At 47.6% G+C, this 17,776-nt stretch overlaps 1 protein-coding gene across 1 annotated transcript in view; it reads left to right on the top strand.

Annotated features, from left to right (window-relative positions):
* Positions 1-17,776, top strand: part of LOC125303180 (protein WWC2-like) — a 55,709-nt gene that overhangs the window by 29,034 nt on the left and 8,899 nt on the right. Inside the window, exons 8-18 of the mRNA XM_048256753.1 lie at positions 684-757; positions 2,234-2,470; positions 4,382-4,471; positions 4,641-5,326; positions 7,354-7,474; positions 8,297-8,377; positions 9,497-9,586; positions 13,183-13,375; positions 14,005-14,124; positions 14,285-14,376; positions 14,560-14,812. Of these exons, the coding sequence (XP_048112710.1) occupies positions 684-757; positions 2,234-2,470; positions 4,382-4,471; positions 4,641-5,326; positions 7,354-7,474; positions 8,297-8,377; positions 9,497-9,586; positions 13,183-13,375; positions 14,005-14,124; positions 14,285-14,376; positions 14,560-14,812 (2,037 nt within the window). The remainder of the gene's footprint in view (positions 1-683; positions 758-2,233; positions 2,471-4,381; positions 4,472-4,640; positions 5,327-7,353; positions 7,475-8,296; positions 8,378-9,496; positions 9,587-13,182; positions 13,376-14,004; positions 14,125-14,284; positions 14,377-14,559; positions 14,813-17,776) is intronic.

The following is a 17,776-nucleotide window of genomic DNA, read 5'->3' as shown; positions in this document are numbered from 1 at the left end:
ATTGAGACACACACACAAAGACATGCACGTGTTTCTTCCTTGTCCAAGCTTTATGCCGTGTGTGTAGAGTGCATAGCAGTATGCGTAGATGGTGGGGTGAGCCAGGCTGTGTGTGTTATCAGCTGCAGGCTCCCTGTCTGCCCCAGACCCAGGGCTCTCTCCCTGTCCTCTCCGCCCCTGAGGAATGCTCCCCTGTTCTGGGGCCTTCCCTCTGGAATGGGCTCTTCACAGGGGGAGGGGGGCGGGGTGGATGATGGCCTAGCACAGTCTGAAGTGTTGAGCAGGTTTAGACGCACACACACACACACACACACCGAAACTCACAGGTTGGGAGTAGGAGAGTAAGCAGCTTAGAGCTGGGTGCTGTTCTCTCTCTCTAACTCTGAGCTTTGAGGCTGTGTCCACTCTGCTGGAATGTTGACGAGGGAGAGGGGTGGGCTTCTTTAATGATGTTAAATCTGCTCACTGCAAGCGCCTCCATGTGATGTTTTTGCACTTTCGCACCGAACCCCACACTGGAGCGAAGTAGGCGAGAGGTTAACAACGTGTAAGCATAGTCACACAGGTGCATGTGAACACCACTCCTCTGAACCTCACATGTGATATATGAGTCTCTGACACCTAATCTCTCTCTCTTTCTTTCTCTCTCTCTCTCATTCTCTCTCTGTCTCTGTCTCTTTCAGGCTGGTTTGAGAAGTAGGTCCTCTGTGGCTGAGAAGGTCAGATTGAGCCTACAATACGAGGAGGCCAAAAGAAGGTATTTGACTCTCTCTTGACGAGTGTCTCTTTCTCCATCTCTTTCTTCTCCCCCCTTATCCTCTCATCCCTCAGTTACTCCACAGTTTCCTGTTATAACAGTGAATCTTGCATGCTGCTAGATACTGGATCTGAGTCTAAGTGTCTGTTATTGTGTGTACTGTAGATTTCTGTTGCACACAGTACATGTCTATTTGTTTGTGCGCAAGTTTAGGTTGGAATTACATTTCTAGGTGCCATATTTTAGCCAGGTGCGTTTCTGGCGGGCCGCTTGTTTTCACACATTAGCAGTAATGGAAGTGACTTTGTGTGTGTGTGTGGAGGGTTTGGGGGGGGGGGGCTTTAGGCCTCTTGCCCAGGCAGGTAGCCCCCCCTTTCCCACTGGACAGACAGACTAATCCCCAGTGTTTTGGCCCGCAGACGGTCTAATCCCACAGCATGAATTAGGGCCCAGCTACAGCAGGTGTTTCCCCCCGTGCCAGGCTGAGCAGGCAGGCCGGCCACTCTCAGCCCACAGGGCCGTTGCCACAGTCCTGCTGCAGGACGTGGCTGTGTGTGCCACATCTGTGTGTGGTTTGTGTGTGCGTGTGTGTGTGCGTGTGCCTTTTTCTGTGTGTGTGTGTCTTTTACTGTGTGTGTGTGTGCCTTTTTCTGTGTGTGTGTGCGCGCCTTTTTCTGTGTGGTGGGCCGCCACAAATAAGTCAATGTATGGGGAAACACTGGTGTGTGTGTGCGCCTTTTTCTGTGTGTGTGTGTGTGTGTGTGTGTGTGTGTGTGTGTGTGTGTGTGTGTGTGTGTGTGCGCTCCTTTTTCTGTGTGTATATGTGTGTGCGCCCAGTTTGTTTTGTCTGTATCATTTGTGCTCTTTTCTTCTCCATTCTGTTGTGCATTTTCTCTCTCTCTCTCTCTCTCTCTCTCTCTCTCTCTCTCTCTCTCTCTCTCTTTCCCTCCCCCTATTTCTCTCTTCCTCCTTTTCTCTCGGAGTTTGTGGATGTTACTTTTTTACAGTATTCAACTATCTAAGTATCTTTTACAGTATTCAACTATCTAAGAAACTTGTCTCCCTCTCCCTCCCCCCTCCCTCTCTCTCTCTCTCTCTCTCCCCCTCAATCTCTCTCCCTCCCCCTCTCTCTCCTCTCTCTCTCTCTCCCTCCCCTCTATATATATATATACCTCTCTCCCCCCTCCCCCTCCCATCTATATATATATATATCTCTCTATATATATGTCCTCTATATATATATATCCCCTCCTGTCTATATATCTATATATATATATATATATATATCCTCCTCTCTCTCTCCTCTCTCCCCCTCTCTCTCTCTCTCTCCTCTCTCTCCCCCTCTCTCTCTCTCCCCTCCCCTCTCTCCCCCTCTCCCCCTCTCTCTCTCTCCCCCTCTCCCCCCTCCCTCTCTCCCCTCTCTCTCCCCCTCTCTCTCTCTCTCTCTCCCCTCTCTCTCTCCCCTCCCTCCTCTCTCATGGCCGAATGTGAAGATCGGCTGGCCAAGCTGGAGGCGGTGCTGGCGTGGACCCTGAACCTTGGTGGCCTGCTGCTGCTCAGCGAGAAGGAGGAGCTACTCAAGGAGCTGCAGTTTGTGTGGCCACGGCAACGCTCGGCCACCGAGCTCCACCGCCTGGACCAGGAGCGCTCGCGCCTGGAGGAGGACCTGCAGGCCCTAAGGGCTGCTCCGCCCAGCCACGCCCTGGCACAGAGGTGAGCAGCCCAGCCCAGCCCTTCCCACGGGCATGGGCATTGGCACGGGCACACAGTGGGCACACTGGAAACCAGTTGATTTCACTGTGTCTGTGCATAATGAGTTGCTAAGTGATTGCTCCACTGGTTTGACAGGCTGGAAAGTCCTGCAAAGATGATTGCACCCACATGGCCTCCCTCAGCTGCGTCTCGTTCCTCTCATGACACTAACACTCCCCAAAGCTCATAGGTGGGGACTCCTCGTGGAGATTGACGTAAAGTGATCTGGGTGAAGAAGAGCTTAGAGGCTAGAGATGTTTACTTGGACACTGTTGTAGTTAGATACGTATGCGCTTGGGGCTTTGAACCCTCTGCACTTGTGTTTTCTCAAGAGTATTCTGGTGTCCTTACTCGTCAGAATCCGGGTGTCTTCCATCAAGCACAAGTTGTGTGTGTGTGTGTGTGTGTGTGTGTGTGTGTGTGTGTGTAGTGGGCTCCATTATGGAATGTCCGCCTACACAACTAACATGGAGGCAAGAAACACTCTACCGCCCTTATGGTGTTGGTGTGCGTGGTGGCTGCGCCATTAAAAAAAAAAACCAAGTGCCAGTCAGGCAAAGGTGAGAAGAGAAGCACATCAACAGAGGAGTATGTACACACACACACACACGTAGGGTTATTATGCCTTACCCCATCAACAGATGAGTATGTACACACACACACACACGTAGGGTTATTATGTCTTACCCCATCAACAGAGGAGTATGTACACACACACACACGTAGGGTTATTATGCCTTACCCCATCAACAGATGAGTATGTACACACACACACACACACACTACCCCCAGTGAGCCATCAGTCTGCTTCCAGAGATGGTGTTCAGGGTGTCAAGTCAGATCCACAGCCCAGGCCTGAGCTGTTCAGATGGACAGAGAACCAGCCTCTAAGCCCTAACCACCCACACAATCACAGCATGACTGAAGTCTTTGGGAACGGCAAACACAAGTCCACACCAATGGCACTGTGTGTGCGTCTGCGTGTGTGTGTCCACGGGCTTCGGGCACTTTCCTCAAAGCCCCTCTCCCGTCTCCTCAGAGCACCGTCTGCCAGCTTGATGGTGATTAGCGAGGTGTGGGCAGTTGGGGCGTGTGTGTGAAGGGGGGGTGCCTTTTGTGAAGCCCTTCCTATAAGCCCGAAACAGTTTGCCGCCTACAAGGTTGCTGTTTTTATTTCTAATGAATGCTTCAAAAGAGTAAACACACTAGGTGCCTTTAATTACCTCTGATTTGCATACTAATTGTGTGGTAATTGTTGTGTTCAGTGATGGTGCAACACGCGAGCAAGGGCAACGCTAGTGACACCATAATTGACGACATTGTGTTTTTTAGATACCTAATTGTAATTGCATATTGTGTGTGTGTGTGTGTGTGTGTGTGTGTTTGTGTGTTTTTTTGTGTTTGTGTGTTTGTGTGTGTGTGTGTGTGTGTGTGTGTGTGTGTGTGTGTGTGTGTGTGTGGTGTGTACATACACACACACACATGGGAGAGACACACATTGCCCCTGCTCTGCATATACACCCAGCACTCTGGAACCAGCTGATTGCACAGTGTCTGTGCATAATTAGTTGCTGTGCGATTGCTCCACTGGTTTGACAGTAATTAAGGCCAGTGTTGTCTTAAGCTGCACTTATGTTATTGTAGCCACACAGAGAAAAGTGTGTTCCTTTTAAGGAAACACAAAGGGCAAATAGAGGAGAGCCAAAAAGGTGTGTTTTTTAACACATTTAAAACATTCTATTCTTTTTTTTGTGTTCAAGGAGGATACTTTGTTATTTCCATGGTCTTCAGTGCCTCTGAGTGTTGTTAGGAAAGGCCACTTAGTGTTTTGTTTTGATATGAACATCTTTGTGTGCTTGTGTGAATTTTCAGGCTGAAAATTCAGGAGAGGCGGCGGGTTCTTATGCAGAGGTTGGCAGAATCTACAAGGTTGGCCACGATGCTCCAATCACAACTCAAAAGGTAAGACTGTGGGCACGCTAACACACACCTACACACACACACACACACACACACACACACACACACACACATTTTTGTGTTTCTGTTCCTGTGTCTGTGGATGTACCTGGATGTACCGTGTTCCCCCCTGTTCATGTATGTGTGTCTCTCCTCTCCTCCCGGTGTGCAGTCTGTCAGCCAGCACGCTGTCGGTGTCGTCGGGCAGCAGCCTGGGCTCCCTGGCCTCCAGTCGCGGCTCCCTCAACACGTCCAGCAGCCGCGGGTCCCTCAACTCCCTCAGCTCCGGCGACCTGTTCTACAGCGGCCAGCCAGACGCCACCGCCGCCGACCTGGACTACCAGTACAAACTGGATCTGCTGCTCCAGGACCCGCCTCCGTCCGCGTACGGGCACTCGGGGCCCATCACCACCATCCACGAGCACGAGGTGGCCAAGACCCCCTCGGCCGCGTCATCGTCCTCCTCCTCCTGCAAGGGACCTCCTTTCTCCGTGCCTGGCGGCCCGCTCTTCCTCTCGGCCGCTCCCCACACGACGGACAGCTCGGGCCCGGTGCACTGCGTGGCCTCCACCAAGCCGGCCGAGCCGTCCAAGTCGGTCACGTCGCTGTCGTCGCGCTCGTCTCTGTCGTCTCTGTCGCCGCCCGGCTCGCCGCTGGTGGTGGAAGGTGCCTTTCTCCACCCCTCGGTGCAGGACGCCTCCACTGGGCAGGACTACGGGGAAGGGGAGCTGCCGGCTGATTTCGCCGGGCTGGGCTTCTACGAGAGAGCCCTGGTGTTTGACCCTGACTCTGAGGACAAGGAGACGGGGGAGGGCGTGAGGAGGGTACCCTTGACCACCTTACAGGAAGGCGTGACGGGTATGACAACTGTACCTTTGGTATTTGTGCCCACAGCATTTCACACACATAGTGCATCTTTGGGATAGCGGTATTAGTCCAAGAATTACTAGATGATTAACAGATCAGTAGCCTAGTTTATTGTTAGGATCTGGAAGGTATGGCACATCATCACAAGATGTTGTTTTGCCATTTACTGTTCTGTTCAGTGTAGTTGTTAAGTGTATATTTGTTAGTGTTAAACTGTTAATGACCAAAAGTGTTGAAATTTGGTAAGTTGACATACACACTCTACCTATATTGGCTGCCATGTAGGAAGTCTCTTGTTCTGTGAAAATCAACGATGACCGCAGCATGTTGCCCGAGCCCATAGCTGCAGCGTTTCAACATGAACCTGCTGATCTGCCGTCAGCTTGGAGGTGTAAAGAGCTTTTTGAATCAAGAAGTTTGATCTCTGGCGTCCTCTATGTAATCAAAACACACTCATTAACCACTAAGGGAAAACTTCACAGTTGCTCTAGCACCCAGTTATGATGACGGATTATGTTCCCCAGCAGCGGGGTGTGCATTCATAGAGCCATCGATCCTGTCCCTCATCATCTCTAAGCTTGTCACATAGGGTACCACAGGGCGGTCCGATCAGCTCTGACTCTGGGCAAAACCATCTGGGTGGGCGTACTGACTACTGACCCCTCTTGGTGGTGGGTGTACTGACCGCTGTGGATGCGGGACAAGTCTCTTCATCTTTTAAGAAAAGTGAGCCTGTGTGTTAATGCCTGGCCTTGAGCTACTAGTCAAAACATGGTTTGCTGCTGAATGGATTCCATTTATGCATCTTAGCACTGGATCAATGAAGGCACAGTATGTAGGCTAATGCAGGAAGGAAGTCACAAAATAACATTTCAAAACGTAACAGATCGAACAGAATCGTCAGACCACATCCATGTCTCAGATGAGGTATTTTAACAGAAGTCGCCAGAAATTTCAGAAATAAAATGTGTTTTTACAGAGAAGAAACAAGACAGCTGACCTTGAAGCAAAGCTGATGGAAGACTTAAGATCACAGTTAATCAAAACAGTCAGGAAGTCTGGTCTACCAAGAGAAAGAGTCATTAGAGGAGCCCTGCTTTGAGATGGTCAGTATGGATATGTATGGAGAATAGAGGACCCATGAGACTGGCTCAGGCGAATGTGTTGAAAAGAAAGCCAGATGAGCTATTCTGTGCTCTATTAGTGGCCGTTTTAGATCAGGAATGTAAGTGAAGACCCCCAAAGCTCAAAGCCAATCTGTCTTTTTACACTTCACACTTCTGTATTTTGTAGGGAGGACATTTTGTTAGGAAGACAGGCAGATTCCCTTTTTGCCCAGGAATGTTATTTGGAGTAATTTCCATACAAGATGATCTGTGCAGAGCATTCAGGTGGATCTCTCATGTTTTTTTTTTTTTAAGACCGTCAATAAGCCAAGTCTTTTTTGATAAGCCAATTCTTTTTTTTGAAGGCACATTCAAATCAGACAATGGATAGCTGAAAAATAGCCTGCTTAGTCTCTGCTACCTGTGACAGGAGGGGAAATAGTTTTCCGCTCTCCTCTGAGCGCATGCATGTTTGCTAGTGTAACACTGCCATCTATTGTCAGACAGTGGGTACTGCATAGAATGACAGCATGGTAGAAGCCTTTGTTTTTGCTGGGTGTGTGTGGTGCTGATGAGCTCTTTTTATGCATGTGCACAGCACACACATTTTTGGTGCCGCACTAATAGTGGACCATTGTACAAAAAAAAACCCATCCAGAATGGACATTGTAAAATATTCTATATTTCTTACATGGGTACTTACATGGATTAGTACTATAATGGACGGTCATAGTATTCATTACTACTACAGATTATAATGAATCACAGTAATTAAGTGAATCACTAAAGCCACATGCATATGCAGCACACTGACTCCCACATATATGAATGTACACAGGCAGATATCTGGAAAATTAGGTTGTGAAAGGTGAGTGTCATGTACATCTTTCCCTCTCTGTCTCCTCTCTGAAGATGTCGAGTTTGCGCGCCACTCTGCGGACTCTTTGGAGGACAAGCCGGCGTGTGTGTCTGCTGCAGTGTCAGACGAGTCGGTGGCTGGCGACAGCGGCGTGTATGAAGCGTCAGTAAAGCGGTAAGCTCCCCCACTCCTCTCCTCTTCCACTCAAGCCTTGCTGCTTGTTTTTTTTTTCACTCGCTTTCTCTCTCCTTTTCCCTTTTCTTGGATCTAAATTTACCAGTGCATGGTGCAAATCTGTGTTACAAATGAAAATAGTCTATAACAAAAGACTTGTTTTGCTTTGATCAAAACACAAATTTTACTCATACATGTTATGTTTTTAAAGGCATCATCACTATCCTACATTTTAGCTGGGAGCAGGGTTTTACTTTTATTGATTTATTTTTAATCAGTTTTAACTCCGTAATAGAGGGGTGAAGACAACTCTGCTCCCTACATGCTTTTCTCCTCTCTGTCCTTTGCTTTGGAGCTGGTCAGCTTGGAGCTATTCACAATCACCTGCAGAGGTCAGCCCAATATGGACGCAGCAGCATTGAGCACAGCCCAATGAACGCTTTTAAAAATCAATGTTGTGATTGTCCAGTCCAGCTTCAGCTGCAAAGCTTTTTTTTTATTATTTCATTGTGACACACACACACACACTGTTATTTTCACTCTCCTTTCTTCCTCGTTGCTCTTCGTCTGGTGTGGTTTAATTAGGCCACTTGAAGGGGGCCGACTCCGGCTCCCAGAGTGCTTTGCTTCAGAAGGGCCTCGCTGTTTGTAATTAATCTGATCAGAGACCTCTTCACCTACCCCCTCTGACAGGGACAGGAAATTAAAAAATAATATCACCACTCTGAAGTCATATTCAAGTGTGTGTGTGTGTGTGTGTGTGTGTGTGTGTGCACGTATGTGTGTGTGTGTGTGTGTGTATGCACGTGTGTCTGCGTCCAGGTCAAATGAAGTGGAAGACCCTGTATATATTGAGGACGAGCCAATTCTACCTGAGACGGCCCAAGTTCAGATGGGAATGAAGTAAGTAAACACACACACACACCCCACCTCTGGCTCACATAAACACACTCGGAATGTCTAGTCCGTATTCCACCTCTATGCACTTCACTATGTCTCCTCATACCATTTATGGTTGGTACTTCATGTGTGCTCAGGAAATTTGTTTTTTTTCCACAACCCTACAAAGTGCTTTGTAAGAATTAACGGTCCTGCACAAGTCTAGCTTGGGCAAGGATTAAAGGGATTTCCGGTTCCGGCGCCGACAAGAGTGGCAGCATGTCGAGGCAGCTCTGTGTCTTTGTGTTTGTCTTGAATTTCTCCTGGGGATCAATAAAGTATCTATCTATCTATCTATCTATCTATCTATCTATCTATCTATAGTAGTTTGTTACTACTTGGGATAGGATTACTGTACAGTAGTTTGTCACCTTTTCTAAACCCAAGTAGAAGATAAATCAATATAATTTTTTCTGGTAGTTTTAGTCCATTATGCATGCCTGCTTATGTGTCAGTAAGTTGTCACGTTAGCCCACATACACGTGTGTATAATTTATGAACACACACACACACACACACACAGAGTGAGGTAATGATCAAGCCAAATTAAATGTCATGACAATGACTTTATTTCCCATGAGCTTACAGTGAATTATTTGCCAGCATTAATTATTTGATATGAAGTTGCAACCTTATTTGTGGTGATTTGACTTCTCAAAGTATTGATCAAACTTATTGATTAAATAGTACACCCATTTGAAAGGAATCTTATTGTTATGTAACAACTGTCCAACAGATGCATTACTCTTTACTCTATACAGAATGGAATATTAGGTCTGTCTGTACATGGAGGCAAAACACTATAAAAATTCATGAGATTCAAATGATTTCTGGATTCTGTGTGGATCTGTGGTCATCCGTACATAGTGTTAAAACACCCTCTGAACTGAGCAAATTGTGGTTAAATTGAACTGAGGGTTGATTTCCACATCACAGTTAACCCTGGTCACTCACAGCAGAGCCAGGCACCAGGCAGGCACTTGGGGGGTCCAGTGGTGAGAACCCTGTACTGGTGTTTGGCTTGTGTCTATGAGCTCTCCTTTCCTTACCCCTCCGATGCTGTGTGTGTGCGTGTGCGTACAGGTACGACGCAGCCACCTCCAGCTTCATCATGTTGCTGATGCAGCTGCAGAACGTCGCCGCCCTGCTGGTGCCCCTGGCCACCACTAAAGTGTGAGTATGCTTGCTGTTCCGGGCGCGGCCTTCAGGTCACACTTCAACTGAATAGTGCTGCTTTTCTGTTTAGAGTAGTGTTTCCCAACCTTTTTTCCCTCACCTTTTTTCCCACTGTTTACTATGAGAAAATCTTACAGCTCACCACCATGACATGAACCATAACAAGTCACAACGTTACAAGTTTCTTGTCGTTTTATTGCTCCCTCAGTCCCCAAAACTCTGGTATTTTGATGCATAATACCAGCAGGCTATGTGTGAACCCGTAGCTCAGGCATTGATTGACCTATCGACTGTCTGTAGCGCACTCCTTTCATTTTCTCTTTTCTGTTCATTGCGCTTAAAGGGAGTGGGTCAGGTTCATGGTCAGGCACCTTTTGAAGTATTTGTTCAGCTGTTTTTATTTTTCCAACATCTTTCGGCTATACAGCATGACTGTTATTCAGGGCTTAAAGCTGTCAGGCGTGGACCAGGCCGTTTGAGATTTTAAAACGGATCATTATACAGTATAATGGCCTTAAAGGTTTCAGGCACAGCAATTTGCCTTGCTTTAAGCCCTGCGTTATTACTTTTTGCTATTTCTGAATGCAGCTGTTGTGTGCTGTGTCTAAGGTGCGATTGGCTGTTTAACATTCCTAGTATTCCAGTAAAAAATGGTGTCAAGAAATATGGACGGAAGTGTAAAACTGTATGCAGATTAAATAGTCAGTTACTTTTAAAGGTAATTCCAGGACATGATTTGATAGCCTCCATTTGTTGTGGATAATTAAGGACTTATTAAAGGTGCCGTGGGCCTAATTCAATGAAACAATGATGAAGAAAGGTGGGGAACTGTGGGGCAAGTGTACCACATTAGGCAGGGATCACACTGGCCAGTGGCAGGCGGCAGGTTTCCTGTTGTTCTCTATGGTTCGGCAGCGGAACGGTGGCAGCGCTAGCAGAACAAGCTGAGCGTTTAACTTGGTTCAACTTTCAAAGCGCATCGCGAGAGTATTCAATCGTCAGTTTCGGCAAACCGTTTGTGTTACTTAGGAACGAGATAGAACTTATTATGGTCTGAGCGTTGCGTTACGCTTACCGCTACCGCTTCATTATTTCTAGCGTGATCCCCGCCTTGGGGTCTCGGTGCCCTCAGGGACCCAGGTTCGATTCCGACCTGCGGTCATTTCCCGGCCCATCTCCGTGTCTCATTCACTTCCCATCTCTCCGCACTATCCTATCAACAAAAAAGACAAAAAGCCCTAAAAAATATACTTGAAAAAAAGAAATGGTCACGAAGGCTGCCATTAGTGATGGACATTGAAGCTACTGGCAGCGCATGTTGTTCTGTGTAGGTGGTCCTTCACGGTTCCCGGGTTCAACATATGGCGCATTGGGGACTGCCGCCAGCCAGTCGTGCACAGTTGGTGTATCCCACATCATGTGTGAGGCTAAACAGACTTGGTTGTTGATCGGCCACTGTGGGAAGTCCACAAGGAATTGAACAGCTCTCCAGTGTACATTCAGGCCTGCATGCAGTACCCTGAAAGTTGTGGGATCAATTCCAGGCTTCCACCGTTGTGCCCTTGAGCAAGGCACTTAACCCCAAGTTGCTCCGGGAACAATGTAATCCCTTGTAGTTGACATGTAAGTCACTTTGGACAACAGTGTCTGCTATAGGAATACATGTATATGTAAATATCTGATGTTTTCGCTGTGTTCAACTTCAGCTTTGTTAAATTTCGCTGTGCTACAATCAGAGGGTCTCCCCATCCATCAACTGTGCATTGACCTTATTTCTCATCTTCAGTAACCAAGGGGTTGTCATGGAAGTAGGTCACTGCATAAGGTATGAGATCAGCCAGCATCAGCTGTTGGAGCGCGTGTCTGTCACCTTGTGAACTCCTCAGCCTCCGAGAGGAGTTTATTAGTTTATTCTTCAGCAGAGAACACATGGGCAGATGCCACGTAATCTGCACGGCTCTTTCATCTCTGTGTGAGATTGCTCAGTCAGAACCTCTGGGGAGGTGTGTGTGTGTGTGTGTGTGTGTGTGTGTGTGTGTGTGTGTGTGTGTGTGTGGGGTGTTCCATGTTGTGCTGGTGTTAGATGGGGTGTTAGTGTGATGAACAGATGTGTGACCTGTACTGGGTGCAGCAGTAGGGGTGAGAAAGAAGAACCAGGAGAGAGACACAGAGCCACTAGGGGTTTCGTGTGTGTGGCAGGGGGGTTGAGAGAGCAGGAGACACACTTCGGCCTCACACACAGTGAATACAATCACACACACGGCGGCGCACACACATATCACTTGTGTTTCTCCCCTTGGATCTATTCACACATACATCATACATGTACACACATACACACAAACACACACATGCTTGTAGTACTATCCAGCCTTGATGCATCCCTTGTAGTCAAGGAAACCTAATTTGTAGAGAACACACCTTGTTCGACACACATTCTTGCATACAGACAAAGACACACACACACACACACACACACACACACACACACACACACACACACACACACACACACACACACACACACACACAAACACATGCGCATACACAAGCACATGCGCACACTAGCCCAGGTGCTGCAGTCGCGGCAGGGGGCCTTGTGGGCTGAATGTGTTAATTATTTATCTGGACTCCTCTTCCTCTTTCTCCTCCTCCTCCTCCTCCTCCTCTGCTCTGTGTGCATCACTGGCTGTTTCATGTTTCTTTCATGCGAGCAGAAATTAAAACCAGCCCTAATCCCTTTCTCTTATGCTGCAGAGCTTGATACCACCGTTTGTGTCAAATTGAACAGCAGGGGCCCCTTCTTTGAATCCGGAGCAGGCTGAAATCTGTCCCGAGAACAAGGCGATAAAACTTAGCGGGGGCGTTTTAAGTGTTCCCTCACTTTTGTTATTTATTTTTTTTTTTTTCATAATTTTTCTCCCATCTCTTACCATCGTGCCAAACCTCCCCCTCTCTCATTCTCTCTCTCTCTCTCTCTCTCACTCTCTCTCTCTGTCTTTGTGTCTCTATCTCAAACCCACCCCTTTTCTCTCATGCTTCTTGCTCTCTATCCTTGTTATTCTGTGCCTATCTCTCTCTCTCTCTTTCTTTCTGTCTGTCTGTCTGCTTTCTTCTGTACTCTCTGTGTATAGGGAACAGGGAAACAGGCTTTGTTGTTGCCTGCTTTCTTAACTAGATCAGGTGTGTGAGTGAGTGTGAGTGTGTGTGTGTGTGAGTGAGTGTGTGTGTATGAGTGTGTGAGTGAGTGTGTGTGTGTATGAGTGTGTGCACGCTGCAAAGGTGATGAGTGTGGTGCTGGTGTACCCAGGCGAGGCAGGTGAGGTGTGACTCAGGTGAGGTGAGGGAGAGAGCCCCAGGGCCTCATGCATGCCCAGGCGCATGGGGCCAGAAGGCTGCGCCAGTCCTTCATGTGGAGAGAGTAATGAAATAGATAGATAGGTACTTCAATATTGTATTGACTCCTCAGGACCCCCCCCCCCAAAGCCAGTTCGTCTTTGTGTATGTGTCTGTTTGTGTCTGTCTGTGTATAGTACTGGTCTGATTTAATTTGTAATTGTTGTGATTGATCACCTGACTCATTATTCCCCCAGGTACCTGCGGGTGGCGCTGCTTCCCTCCTCCAGCGACGTCAGCTGCCTGTTCCGCACACGGGTGCAGCCGCTGGCCCAGCCACTAGTGCTCAACGAGGTGTTCCGTGCCCAAGCCCCACTGTTGGTTCTCCGCCACAAGACGCTGCGCATCGACGCCTGCGTTGTGGACCAAACACTCCGCGAGGAGTGCCTGGTATGTAGACACACACACAGAAGATACGATAAGATGAACTTCATTAATCCCCTGAAAGGAAATTCAAATGTTACAGCAGCAGACTATTAATGAGAAACAGACACGTTTAATCACTGAACACACACCACACATGTAAATATGTCCATCTCTATATACAGTCATTGACACACACAGTTAAAATAAATAACACAGAGATCAGGACCTGAGATGTGATTGCCTTAACTGCTTTTCTCATTAAATGGACAAGTGCCCTGAAATGCTGGATGATCCTGCCGATGGTCAACATACAGAGTGGATAGCCTGATATAGAAATGAGATGATTGCACACAGACATAATTATACACATATGCACACGCATCGTAGAGTCATATTGGCCATTATGTATGGGGGAGGTTTTTTTTCCCCCAAAATTTATTTCTATTTTTTTTTTTTTTTTTAAAGAGTGATAAGGTGAGGACCAGTTAGTCTTAAGAATGCTGGCTACAGCATCTGACAGGCTAAACTACTGTTGCTGACCATTGGCTTTCACTTTACTTTAGCTCAAGGTGGTTTGAACTTGCATCTCTGTTCATGTGCAATGCTAATGTGTGTGTGTGTGTGTGTGTGTGTGTGTGTGTGTGTGTGTGTAGGCAGGAGTGCAGGTCTCTCTGGGTGATGTGTCTCTGACCGAGAACATGAGTAATGTGTGGTACAGCCTGCTACCCTGCAGGAGAGCCAGCAAGGAGCGAACCCCTCCACCCCTGGACCTGGTCAGTACCATGGCACTCATTAGTGGGAACAGCGGCCACTGGGTTCCGAAGAAATGCAACCATTTGTAATACTGTGTGTGTGTGGTGCTGATTTGTTTGTGTGTGTATATCTGTGTGTTTGTGTATTTGTGTGTGTATATCTGTGTGTGTGTGTGTTTAGGATGCTGTGTCGGCCTTGCTGCAGAGGACCTCTAGTGAATTGGAGGCTGTTGAGCAGGAGCTGGCCCATGAGGAGAGCCTGGGGGACGAATGGTGTGATTCTCACACTCTCTCTCACTCACACACACACACACACACACACACACACACACACACACACAGAGAGAGACACACGCACACAAGCACGTACACATGCAAACGCAGACAGAGTCGCTTCCAAACCAACATGCCGTACTCCATTGCGTCCTTCACCAATCATGTGTGTTTCATTGTCAGGTTGGCCATGCTGGAAGAGCCTACCTCAGAGCTAATTCTAGGAGAGGAAGCGGAGGAGGAGGAGGAAGGGGGGGATGAAGAGGAGGAAGAAGCAGACGGCGAGGACGTGAAGGCCTGTGCAGACGAGTCTGTTGGAGCGTGTGTGTGTGACAAGCAGGTGTGGGGCACAGACCAGAGGATGGAGGATGTGGACGAAGGCAGCCGAGGAGGTGGGGAAGGCCAGCTTCCTGAAGCGCTCGCAGGGCCCCAACTGGTGAGTGGTGCGTGCGTGAGTGGTGTGCGTGCGTGAGTGGTGTGTGCGTGAGTGAGTGGTGTGTGCGTGCGTGGTGAGTGGTGTGTGCGTGCGTGAGTGAGTGGTGTGTGCGTGAGTGAGTGGTGTGTGCGTGAGTGAGTGGTGTGTGCGTGAGTGAGTGGTGTGTGCGTGCGTGAGTGGTGCGTGCGTGAGTGGTGCGTGAGTGAGTGGTGTGTGCGTGAGTGAGTGGTGTGTGCGTGCGTGAGTGAGTGGTGTGTGCGTGAGTGAGTGGTGTGTGTCGTGAGTGGTGTGTGTGTGCGTGAGTGGTGTGTGCGTGCGTGAGTGGTGTGTGCGTGAGTGAGTGGTGTGTGCGTGAGTGAGTGGTGTGTGCGTGCGTGAGTGGTGTGTGCGTGCGTGAGTGGTGCGTGCGTGAGTGGTGTGTGTGTGCGTGAGTGGTGTGTGCGTGAGTGGTGTGTGTGTGTGTGGACAGGAATGCCCTTAAGTGCTGCTTTTAATCTGAGGCTACTATGACTTTTCATCTGAACTACTGCCCTTTTCCCTCTCTTAGAGTCCTTTCATCTAAGAGCAGTCTGTTTCTGGTGGGCTGTTGAACTTTGTGTGTGTGTCAGAGATAGAGAGAAAGAGTGTGTGTGTGTCTCTGTGTGTCTGCACAGACAAGACTGTGGGCTCTATCTTGCACTCCAAGTCGCTTTGTGGGCAGATCTTGGGCGCTGTTGCTATTTTACCGGCAGGTAAATCTAAAATGGGGTGGTCTGAAGTAGCTACATTAATCATGGGTGTGGTTTGGGCGTAACGTGCAATAAACCAATCAGATCGTTATCTCACATTCCCTTAAAAAGCAGGGTGCTTGTTCCATGGAGGATTGCTATTATAACGGCGGATTTGCCAGGTGCACGCCAGGAGCCCTTTACAGCAGAAGAAATCGACGTTCTTGTTAGGGCTGTAAAAGACCGAGAAGTAGCATTGTATGGGGATGGGAGAAACCCACCCAAATTACCTCACTATAGACGATGCAGCTCTTCTGTCAAATAAGCTCTTCTCTCCCGTGTTGCTGCTGGGGTATTTGGGTTAAATGGCATCGGCACATGCAGTTCAACATCACGTCTCCTAAAGTCCTCTAATATTTCTTCAGTTATGTCATCAACACATCCACGATCCATGGAAATGTTGTGTAAAACACAACATGCTACAAAGAATGCTGCGACTTTTTGAGGACTGGATAAGTCAGGAGGCACTTTACAGTACAAACACCTGAAGCGCATTTTCAGTATGCCGAATGTTCGTTCAATCACACTGCGTGTTTGTGTTTTCGATTATAAAACGTTTCACGCACTGTTGCTGGCATAAAAAATAGTGTCATCAGCCATGTCTTTAACGGATAGCCGGCGCCACGTGAGTGATCTTACAAGCTGCATCGCAAATCATTTGTATGTTGATCGAATGGGTTCCCTTACGATTGATGTAAATCAGTGCGTTTTCTGTTGGGGCACGGAATTGGACATGGGTGTAGTCCAGGGTAGGAATTTCACGACGGCCATGGCCGTCGTAGCCCCTTGCATTGGCCGTGAGGCCCCTTTGATTTGGTTTACAGGCCACGGTGGCCTTGGTGCCCCCTTCTTTCAATATTCTGCTTTGCGTCCTACTAATAGCGATTTTTATTTAGCCTGTAGCCTGTCAAAATAATCTTAGCATTCACAGCGGCCAACAACAGTTAGCCGTTCCAGAGTAATCCAGTTTTGAATTTGCAGTAAAGTTCGACATACATGGATGTCTCCAAATTTGGGCTTTAAGTTTTACAATGTGTTTACATTGTTCCACATGATTTCATAACGGCCAAATACAAAATAAATGTTAGAAATATCGCCTAGATATTGGTAAATCAGAGGACAGCTGACTAAGAGTTTGTGAAAGTAGCCTTAATGATCACAAAATGCTAAGCATGCATCTAGGCTATTTGAGTTTCTAAAGCTGAGCTGTGCTTAAATTGTTCAATACATGATTTCATAACAGGCCAAATATAAAATAAATGTTATATATAGCCTATATATCTGTAAATATTAGAGGATCAGATGATTTACAGTTCTATGTAATATGTCATGTTTCATGTTTTTGTAATGTTTTATACAGTGATGCAGGTCTACTGCAGTGAATAGGCTAAATACAACTTTGATCATTTTTATAGCCTACTACTGTATAGTTAACTTTGGCCTTGGTGCCCTGACATGTGGCCTTTGTGCCCCCCACCAAATATGCCCAACTGAAGGCCAGATGGCCTTGCCCCAGAATGGTGGAATTCCAAGCCTGGTGTAGTCTATAGCACCAAGGACACCAGGAAACCCACACTTAGCCCAAAACGCCCACTTTGTTCTTTCCTGGCTGTCAGGTGTGATGGGGAATTGGATGTATTCCCCAGCATGTCGAACTAGACCTGATGTAACTGCACGTATAGCCGAACTTATGGCAGATTGCGAAATGCCTCCAATGGAACTAAGGGGGGTGTTGAACTTACTCCAGACGATAGAAATAAAATGCTGTATCTATCTTTCACTGCAACTGGGAGGCATAGGGACAGGGTGCATCAGTTCCCAGCTCATCTGCCAGGAGATGGCAGACATCTGTCACAGCCTGACGGGTCAGGCGTAGCTTACGCCTATTCCACCTCACCGAGGGAGAGATAGGTATGTCTAGGCCGGTAGATCCTCTCCCTCCCACGTCTAATTCTTTGTCCTAAGACGTACTCCATCTTACTGTGCAATAGAAAAAATATGAGCCAGCGCAACTTAACTGGTAAGTTGAAGAGTAAGGTTTTTAGAACTTACATGATAGTAAAGGTGATTTCGCAGTCTTCAGTTCAGAATTTTGTTTCCTGGTTTTTGACGGACAACCTACTTGTTGATCTACTAGTTTGATCCGTCAATACTACAATTAGACTGAATAATTTGCGAAACTGTGTACGCCAGATTT

This window comes from Alosa alosa, chromosome 1 (assembly GCF_017589495.1).
Source record: "Alosa alosa isolate M-15738 ecotype Scorff River chromosome 1, AALO_Geno_1.1, whole genome shotgun sequence".
Classification (NCBI taxonomy): Eukaryota; Metazoa; Chordata; class Actinopteri; order Clupeiformes; family Clupeidae; genus Alosa; species Alosa alosa.
The sequence above is the reverse complement of the archived record's forward strand: the minus strand, read 5'-3'. Positions and strand labels throughout refer to the sequence as shown.